Source organism: Gavialis gangeticus, unplaced genomic scaffold (assembly GCF_001723915.1).
Source record: "Gavialis gangeticus isolate Ggan-Ray unplaced genomic scaffold, GavGan_comp1, whole genome shotgun sequence".
NCBI lineage: Eukaryota > Metazoa > Chordata > Crocodylia > Gavialidae > Gavialis > Gavialis gangeticus.
In genome coordinates, this window is record NW_017729033.1 from 41,427,318 (window position 1) to 41,437,405 (window position 10,088).

Sequence of the window (10,088 nt, forward strand, 5' to 3'; positions counted from 1 at the left end):
AACAACAGCTGTGCACCAGAATAAACACACACCAAAAGTCTATCAAAGACAAAAATACCCAACTACTTATAGGTGCACACTTCTCAGAAGATCACAAATCTCTCCCCTATCTCTCAGTTCTAATCCTTAAAGGGAATTTAAAAAACACCTTTTGTAGACAAGCCTATGAACTTTACTTCATAAATCAACTGGATACAAAAAATCATGGACTAAATGTAGACATTGAATTTATGGCACATGATAACCTGCCTGACATCCAATAACCTCAGGTAACCTGTCTGCATTATACCACTTTCTATTACCACTTCAAATTCCCCCTCCCCTTCTCTGCACCTTGTCCTTGCCACTCCAGCTACCTATCTCACACCTGTTTTCTCTCAGGGTCTTTGATCCTCACTGCTACGTACTTGCATTTCCACAGACCTGCATTTTGCATACTGGTTTCCATTTCACTCAGGAGAACACATAAAGCAACAGCTAACTCTCCCTGTGCCTGAAGAACAGTGTTTGTACCCAAAAGCTTGCAAGAAATATTTTTTCCAACTATTTACTTGGTCTAATAAAAGATACCACATTTACCCAAAGAACTTTGTCTGCCTATGTTCTTAGACCAACACAGCTACAACCAAGGACTCTAGGTTACAGTATAACATTATACAATAGACATGGAGATCTTCAAATTTAGATTTGTGATGCAAAAGTGGGTCAGGAATTTTTTAACAGATTTATATTATTTTGTTTTAAACAAAAAGGGAAGGAAAAGAAAATATTTTGCCATCCTGAATTTGAATAGCTACAGTAATTAGATTTACTGGCTATACTAGAGAACGTGCCATTTATACATTTTTAACAGTGCACATAAATCATACTTTTATCTATTTTTCTGACTCTGAAATTATTCAACTTAAATGCAGTAAATACACATGGTCACTTGATAAAAGATAGCACAAAGAACTTAGAAAAATATTTACTTATTTAATTCCAACTACATAAATTAAGATGCTTTAGAAGGGTTTCTTTCTTTTCAGTCTGGAATAACAAATATATAACCTCACTGAAGCATAACTTCACAATTTTACCCAAAGTGTCTTTTAGTTCTAGAGTTAAAAAAAAAGGGGTGTAGTTTTGAGGAAAAAAAATGAAAAAACATAATAGGTGTACATATATTAAAAGAAATTTTGTATTGTGTGGTTGCACAATAGAATATACCAAGCTAATTAGGCATGTCTGTTTCTGGTAGCACAGTTTGTTCGTTACCATTAACAATATTTTCATATAATACTGTTTAAAAATGAAGTAATTTTACATTTGAAAATCTAAGTTAATATTGTACAGTATCTTCAGTACATAATGTTTTGTCCAGTTATTTTAAAGCAACAAGCTGATTTTGAACATGTGCTATTAGCGAAGCTAAAAAATGAACTCAAGAACTAAAGCAATTAATCTGATTTGTTTAATGTTGTTAATGTTGTTTAAAAGTGTACGTAGTATTTAGATGTTTTAATAAATTAACTCATTATGTCTGTTTTTGTGCCATGTTTGTTCTAAGAATTATTCCTGGTCTTTGTAAAGAAGAGAGAAAAAGAATGTAATTTGCTATTAGGATGAGCTGGACTTCTATTTGATAGTATTCTGTAGTTTTAGAAGCAACAATCTGTTCTGTGTTCCAGGTCATCAGTCTTTTATGGCTCCCTCCTGCAGTGTTTTGCATTGTCCCACTGCATGTACCTGTAGTAACAACATTGTGGACTGTCGGGGGAAAGGCCTTACTGATATCCCAACCAATCTTCCAGAAACCATTACTGAAATGTATGTAATCTTGCTTTCTTGCCATTAAATTGTATAAATATATATATATATATCTTTTCCATTTATACACTTACACTTATTGCTGTTAATGTATGATGTAAGTTGGTTATTTTTAATATGTATTGCCTTTCAGAAATATCAGTCATATTTAAGAGTGCCTGTGGAAAATGTGTATTATGGCCTTATATTTTCAGTTGTAATTTAATTCCAGAGTACTAATCAGAGCTTTATAGTTAATGTTTAGTTTGGAAATGGGCTTTAAGTGGGCATTAAAAGTTTAGGGCTTTTCTCTCTGGTCTTTCAGCACTGATCACATGCTATGGCTTTAACTTTTCCCCATGGAGTTGCTAGCCTTCAATCACTTCCTACCACCTGTTCCAGTGAAACACACCCCTCGCAAAACATCCCTAACCAGTAAGCCTTCCTAAGCGGTATTTGAAGAAAAGCAGGTTTAGAAGGTAGAGGTAGGGTTGTGGGAAGAAGTCTGAAATGCAATCTTTTTGGCTGTAATATTGGGGAAGAAGTAGAGGGATATGTAAGTAGAGAGTGACTTAACTTCTCCTATATAATGTCAATGTTTATGGAACATCTAGCTGCTTCTAGCTCTCGGCCAATAGCACTATACGTTGAATCTCCCTTTTCACATTGTTTATGCACAATGGAAATATTCCCATTTTATGTCTTGTATCTAGACAAGAAAATTCTGCTGTAATTCGTATCCAAGAAAACCTAGTCTCTTCCTTGGATAGTCACAAGTACAAATGAACGCATGATTTTTTCCTGTATATTAGTACCTCATAAGTAATCTAAAAATGTAAATTTGCAGATGGCACCTATTTGAGCGGTGCTGCAGAGGCTTTGATAGGATTTCAGATTAGGATTCAGAATGACCTTGATGAACTGGAGAAATGGTCCTAAATTAAATTAATGAAATTCAGTAAGGACAGGTGCAAGGATGTAACAACTGCATGCCCAAATACAGACTTGGAAATGACTGGCTAAACTGCAGTACCATAGAAACCAGCCCAGGGCTGATAGTATATGATAAAATGAAAATAAACCCACAGTGTGCTCTTGTTGCAAAAAACACAAACAAAAAAACCAAATGAACAAAAAAAATCAATAGGCTGATCTGTATTAATAAAAGTGCTATTGTGTTGTTTGCAAGTCAAGGAATATTTGGAACTGGTGAGGCCGCCCTTGGAGTATTGTGTCTAATTTGGGGCATTGCACTTGGGTAAATTAAGTAGAATTCAGTGGTGAACAACAAAAATATTACAGGTCAAGGAAATATGATTTACAAGGATAGTACATTGGAACAATTGGGATTATATAGTCTGGAGAAGAAAAGACTGAGGAGTATTTGATAACAATCTTCAAAGTACATGAAGGGTGTCTGTAAAGAGTATGGTGATAGTCTATTCTCTGTAGTCTCAGGGAACAAGATGGGCTCTTAAACTACAGCAAAGGAAGTTTAGATTGGCTATTAGCAAAAGCCATCTCCTGTAAAGGTAGTTAAGTATTGAGTGATTGTGGACTCTCTATCCTTGGAATTTTTAAGAACATTTTAGATTGTCTGGGATGGTTAAATGATCCTGCAGTGATCAGGGGGCTAAACTAGATGACTTCCTGTGTTCCCTTCTAGCCCTACTTTTCTGTGATTTTAGAACTTCTTTAGTTTACATGCATATAATATAGGCACTGTATTATTGTTGGTTTTAAAAATATAACACAGTATTTAAATAATGACTCTGTATAGGCAATTAAAGTAATGAAAGCGCCATATTTACTCACATATAAGATGACCCTGAATATACAAGAACTGTACAATAATTAGATTATCTATATGGAAAATGTATTAGTTTGTTATAATTTTCCAGTTATAGAATCTAATTATTGGAGGTTTGCCTTGAATTTGTCCCTCTCCCACTGGTACAGAAGGGCAAATAAATCCGGAAGGGTCAAGTGGCCCTCCCTGCCTTCTGCCCCTCCAACTCCTTTCCCCTACAGCCTCTCCTCCCCCTTACTATCAGACCCTCCTGTCCCTGAGCACATAGAATGAAGAGGAAAATTTGAAAATACTGACTTTGAAATAGACATGCATATAGTAAGCTGCACATAGGCAAATTACTATGGGTACACATAGACTTTGTTCATCCAGAATTGATAAAGTATTTTACTTTTTGAAACTGCTTCAAGTTTTAGCAGAGGTAATCCATAAACACACTTTTAAGCAACTCTTTTTTACCTAATATACATACATACATACATATATTTAAAAAACAATTTTGGGGGGAAATTTTTTTGTGTTCCAGTTCAAATTAGCCAGATTAGTTTCAAATCCTTTTGATTGAGCAAAGCTCATTCATTCAAACACCATATGTGGTGCTGCAACCAGCAAATATCCTCCACCGCAGACTTTTCAGCTCAGGGTTTCAGATGCTTCCAAATCTTTCAGCAGGCATCCTGTGTGCAGGCCCAAGCCTGGAGGATTGGGGTTCAGATGCCCCCAACTCTTGCTTGCCGTCAGCCAATGGCCACAGGAGCAAGCTAGGGAGGAGCCCCCCATTTCCATAAAGTAGGCATGTAGTCAAGATCTTCCTACTGGAAGCTGGCATCCTGTCCACAGTGCATTTGGACAGGGGTGCACCCTCTACCACTCAATGCCATTTAAATCCATTTTGGCTCAGGTACCGAACCAGTGCAGTGGTGACACTTGATCTTGGCTCATGTGTGGCCAAGAAGCAATGCATAAAAATAGTCCAAAGCTAAAAGGCTTTTGATTTACCATACAGCTCATTGGTCTGGGCAGGTCCCAACAGAGTCAACAGCATTTCAAGTCATGGTGACTCCACACCTCAGCATCGCTTAGTATGTGTGTGTAATCCAGATACCCCCATCCCCACCAAATGTTCTATGTACTAACTGCCCCCCCACACACATGACTGGAGCCAGATGTTCTTGTCATGAGTCCTTGGATACTCCAAAAATGCATATGCAAATGAGGTGCAGGGCAGTCTAATCTGGCTCCACGTCATGGAGGGCAGGGCCATACTAATCCTATGCAACAGGCTGAGGGCGGGGGAAGCAGAAGGGTTTCCAGTGACCTGTTTGGGGCACCATTTAGTGATGTTTTCCAGACATTCAAAGCTGGTGCAGAAACAGGAATAATTGGAAATGGAAAAAAGGTGCAGCTAAGTTGTGGGAGTGAACAGAGTAAAAATGTATGCAAGGTAGTGGCTCACCATGACTTGAAAAAGAGTTGATGCTTGGGGGACTGAGCACAGTGGGCATTACCATATATGTTATTTGGCTGGGCTGCCTTAACCTGTCTTTGGGGTCAGTTCCTATCAGTGGCATGGCTTCGTGGCCATCTTTGGCTAAGATCAAATGTAGGCTGCGAAGCCATGCCACTGACAGTGGAGGCCTGGTATACTGCTTAGCTTGATCCCAGAAGTGCTGGGGTGGGGGTAGTGACAGAGTATTGGGATGGAATAGGAGGAGGAGTTCTTGGATCCTGTAACAGCATTAGCAACAGTGTTGGAGATGAGAGTGACAGTTATGAAAGGGGAAGTTGACCAAAAGATGATAAACCAATTGGAGAGCAGAAGCGAAGATCGAGAGTCTGATGGAGGATGGACAAAGGTGGGGAGGAAGGGATGAAAGAAAGTAAGAAAGAAAGGTATACTGGGATTACTGGTGTTGGAGGAGGCTTTAATGAAGAAAGCAATGAGGGAAGAGTCCAGTCAGTACAAAGAACAGGAGAAAATGAGAAGAGGAGGTCAGGAGGGAGAAATGAGGAATGAAACAGTAATTGAAGGGAAAAGGAAGAGTAGTTAGTGGAATAAACCAGATCTGCAAAGAGAAAGAAGATGGAAGGAAGTGAGAGATGGAGCAGCAGGCAATCTATGTCTTAGAATAAAGGCAGTAGTAACAGGGGAAGGACAACAGAGAATTCAGACAATGACTAGATATTAATTTTTAGAAAAATATTATTTGAAGTTTTGGATGTTAAAGCAGAACATTTGAATAACCTGGTCACCTTTCCTAACCAGAAGTCTTGGGAAATTTCGTATTGGAGCCAAGACGGTTATGAGGATTCTTGGAAGACATATGAGGCAGTAGGTGAGAGAGATGAATTGAAGAACCGCTACATTTTATTGAGGGAGAAAAGACAAGAAAAAGGACAATAATTATTCAAATGTACACGGATATGCCTGTGATGGGGGAGAAAGAGAAATGGCTAGAGTAGCAGTTTGCAACCCCCAGGCAGTAGCCCAGTGCTGGACCGCAAAGAATTGGCTGCCAGTCCACAGGAGGACTGGCTACCGAACCAGAAGTGACTGTGGACCAGCAAACTGCAGACTGGCAAACCGTGGACTAGAAGTGACCAACTTACTGTGGACTGGCAGCCAACCTTTTTTTATACCGAGTATAAAAAAGGGTTGGCTACCTGCCACAGTATGCCGGTCACTGCTGGTCTTCAGTTTGCCGGTCCGCGGTCACTTCCAGTCTGCAGTTTGCTGGTCCTCAGCCTAAAAAGGTTTGGAACCCCTGGGTTAGAGTATTATGTACAAAAAGTTATGTATGTTGAGAAGATACATGATAAACATGGTATATGGACGGGATTGTGGAGAGCTCCGGTGGTAATGAGGGTGGATGGGAGGAGCCTTGGTAGGATAATTCACTTACTACCAGTAATTCAGATAGGGCCACATGGAAGGTTTACAATGTATTTTGGACAGCCTAAACTCTGTACCAAGTATGGGCAAAAATGTTATTGGGCCGCATACTGCCAATATACAATATGCTACAGATGTGAAGGGCACAGGGTGGTGGAGTGCCAAGCACCAATGCCTGTGTGAAATTTAAATGGATGTACATGACTTTGTGTATAAATGTCAGAAGTGTGTTATTGAGGAAGAGGTAGGATAAGATTATGCCAGTATTGAATGGGGCAAAAGTAGACATACTATGTTTGCAGGAATGTGGAATCCCATGGGAGAGGGATTATAAGTGTTTTGTAAACAGATGGGGATGGAGACCATCATGGTGGGTGGGGTCAGATCGTTAATTGCATTTTAAGTGTAATGGCTTCCAGGAGCAAAGGGTCTCTCTTGTCTAGTGTCTTGGCCAATTAATTCAGTAGAGAGTGCTAGAAAGTCTTAAGTGGTAAATTATGAAACCCTGTTCTTATAGGGCAGAGGTGTCCAACATACAGCCCACAGAACTGTTCCATCCAGCCTACCAGTTGTCAAGTGGGCTACCAGAAGATGGCAGTAGGGTTAGCGGGGTATTGCCTAATGAAGTCTTCGGGGTCCCTGGGACCTGATGGCCATCTAGGAGGAGATAGCAAGGGCTATGGAAAAACAATCCTTGTTCACTCCAGTGCTGCCCAGCACTGACCTGTGCCGCCATCACCTGGATGTGGACCTGCAGCATTTCCCAAACACAGACCCATGCTGCCTCAGACCATTTGAATGCAGCCTGGGAGGAGCCCCTGTAGTCTGGTTCCAACCCAGGGCCCAGGGTGAGATTGAAACCCCTGCTGTAAGATAAAAAGTTTTATCATTCATGAATAATATTTGTATTTTTCCGAAAGTATGAGTTGCTGTGATTTCTGAAGAAAAGCTCTTTTTTTAAAAAAACAATGTATAATCTATTCTGTAAGAGGCAAAAATTGTTCTGGGTGATACCTTTTATTAGACAAACTGTGTAATTGGGAGAGATATAGGCAACCTTAGGGTACCAAGTATTCTTCCTTGGGTCTGAGAAAAAAAGCAGACACAGCTTGGGCTAAATACCAGATTACACAAAGGGCTGTATAAAACTCCATATGTAAATAAAAAAGGATGAGAGAGACATTATTAGGCAGCCAACAGACAAGAGAAATAAAGTAGAGAGGATAACCTGATAAGTAGAAAAGCAAACTAATCTATTCTTCAGCTTCGTAAATTCCTAACCTCAACCATATTTTGGACTAATGAGTTACACAGGTAAATTATGTGAAGTATAAAATTCTTAAATACCTGTGTTTTGAATTTAATTAAATGTCCTATTATTTGTGTAGTGTGAAAGAGGGTAAGTAGAATTTCTTAGTTTACCTCATGTTTATTATTTTGAATACCTCCATCATATCTGTCTCTTTTTTTTATATTCTCCAAACTAAACATTCCAATCCTTTTTAATCGTCTTCACTCTTTTCATGCCTTAATCAATTTCATCGCTTGCCTCTGAACTCCCTCTAGTTCTGATTTATATCTTTTTTTGAGATGAAGTGACCAAAACTGTACATGATATTCCAGATGAGAATGAATTGTCAATATATATAATAGGATTATAGTTATTACTATTTTTATCCATCTTAATACTCCATTTTCCTTTCTTCTGCTTCCAAGGCACATGGAATAGGGGTGGTTTTATTGATCTGTCCAGAACGATTCCTAGCTTTTTACTCCTGTTATTTCAGTTTATTAGAACCCAGTAGTGTATAGAAGTACATCATATTATTCTACCTAAATATATAATGCCATACATTGTACTACTTGTCCACTTAGCTTTGTTAGTACTTCTAAAGATTCTTACATTGTTTTCTGATCTTGAGGATCAGAGAACTTAGAACATTTTGTGTCACTTTTATGTTTTGCTACTGCAATGTTCATATCTTTTCTAAATCATTATGTAGTTTCCATATTTAAGTTTTCATATAATAGAAAGTTCTAGAAATTCTTGTAACCCATTTTAAAGAAGCTCTATCACCCATATTATTTGTTGCAAATTTGTTTACATTTAGCTGGGAGAAGACTATGAAGAAATGTCTTTTCTTTATTCCATTAAAATGCCAATACATTTAACTGGGGTATTGGTTGTAGCCATGTTGGTCTAAGGGCATAGACAGACAAGGGTCTTTAGGTAAATCCTATATATTTTATTAAATGAACTAAAATAGTTGGAAAAATTCTTCCTTGCAAGATTTTGGGTACAAACAGCCTTCTTTAGGTTTCCTCAGCCTAAAGAAGGGTGGCTGTATCCAAAAGCTTGCAAAGAAGAATTGTGTGCCCTGTCTGCAATACATTTAATTGAATCATAAAGTGTTAAAATTAACTTCTCTGTACGTACTTGCACTCCACTTGAATATATTGGCTTTGTGTCAAAAAATAACTCAATATGCCCATAATAAAGCCATGATGCTTCAGTAGTAGGCACTGCACTAGCAAAGTCTACAGCCTGCTGGAGCATTAGCAGAATGAAGGGATTCAGCTTGATTCAATCATGCATCTCCCTAACAATAAGGCCTTAGTATCTCATTCACTTACCATTGTAAGTACACAGTATGACAGAAGCTTCCATATCACTCAGGATCGGGAGAAAAAACCAGGCTAATTCTTCCTGCAGGTCCCCCTGAAACCTATACAGAAAACAACATAGCTCAGCAAGCCATTCCCTATTCTATAGGTACATCATAGGGCTGGAGGGCTTCCCTCAGTCCATGGATGGATCTAGCATAGAGGATTTTTTTGGTATGTAAATCCAGGGTGTTAAACTCATTTGTTTCATTGGTTGGATTGAGGCTGCAGGGCTCCTCTTGGGCCAGACCCAAACCACAGGGCTCCTGGCCATAGCAGCCAACACTGCTGTGTTGGTACCAGCAGCCAAGAAGTCAATACCACCAGCATGCTCAGCAGGCTGGGGGTTAATGCTGCTGATTTTAGTTACTACCAAAAACACTAACTATACAGTGGTGTTCATTCCCTGAGGCTGGCCCCACTGACAGTGTGACTTTGGCAGCCATGGGGTGGAGATGGGGTTAAGTGGCAGTGGCATTAAGTCTTTGGCTGCTGACAGCCATAGAGAGAAGCCTTGAGTGCCAAATGATCTGGTACATGGGCTGTATATTTGACACCCAAGATGTAAATGATTATGTACATAGTGTTATAACTTCCCTATGTTAACCATGTGCCATGATGAAAAGTGACTGCTGCTTTCTTGATTCTTAGCCAGTTTCAGGTGCCTTTACTTCCTACTTCAGAACAGGAATGTTTCTCTAATAGCCTCTTGTACAGGAGCTAGGCTTTTGAAAATCCAGATAAAATATATCAGGTGGTTCTCAGCTAGTACTTTTGTGATGTCTAAGCCCCCCAAAATCTTAGCAGATTAAAAATGATTATTTCTTCTACAGAAACTCTATTTTTGTTGGCATTTCCAGCACCTTCCTTTAGGCTTTCAATTATTGTTTGACCCAAAATCTTTTTTACATAGATTTTTTTTTTTTTTTTTTT

General features: G+C 39.0%; 1 protein-coding gene across 1 annotated transcript in view; it reads left to right on the forward strand.

Annotated features, from left to right (window-relative positions):
- The window catches only part of SLIT2 (slit guidance ligand 2), a 629,104-nt gene that overhangs the window by 431,176 nt on the left and 187,840 nt on the right, over positions 1–10,088 (forward strand). The window contains exon 10 of the mRNA XM_019526063.1: positions 1,671–1,809. Within this exon, the coding sequence (XP_019381608.1) occupies positions 1,671–1,809 (139 nt within the window). The remainder of the gene's footprint in view (positions 1–1,670; positions 1,810–10,088) is intronic.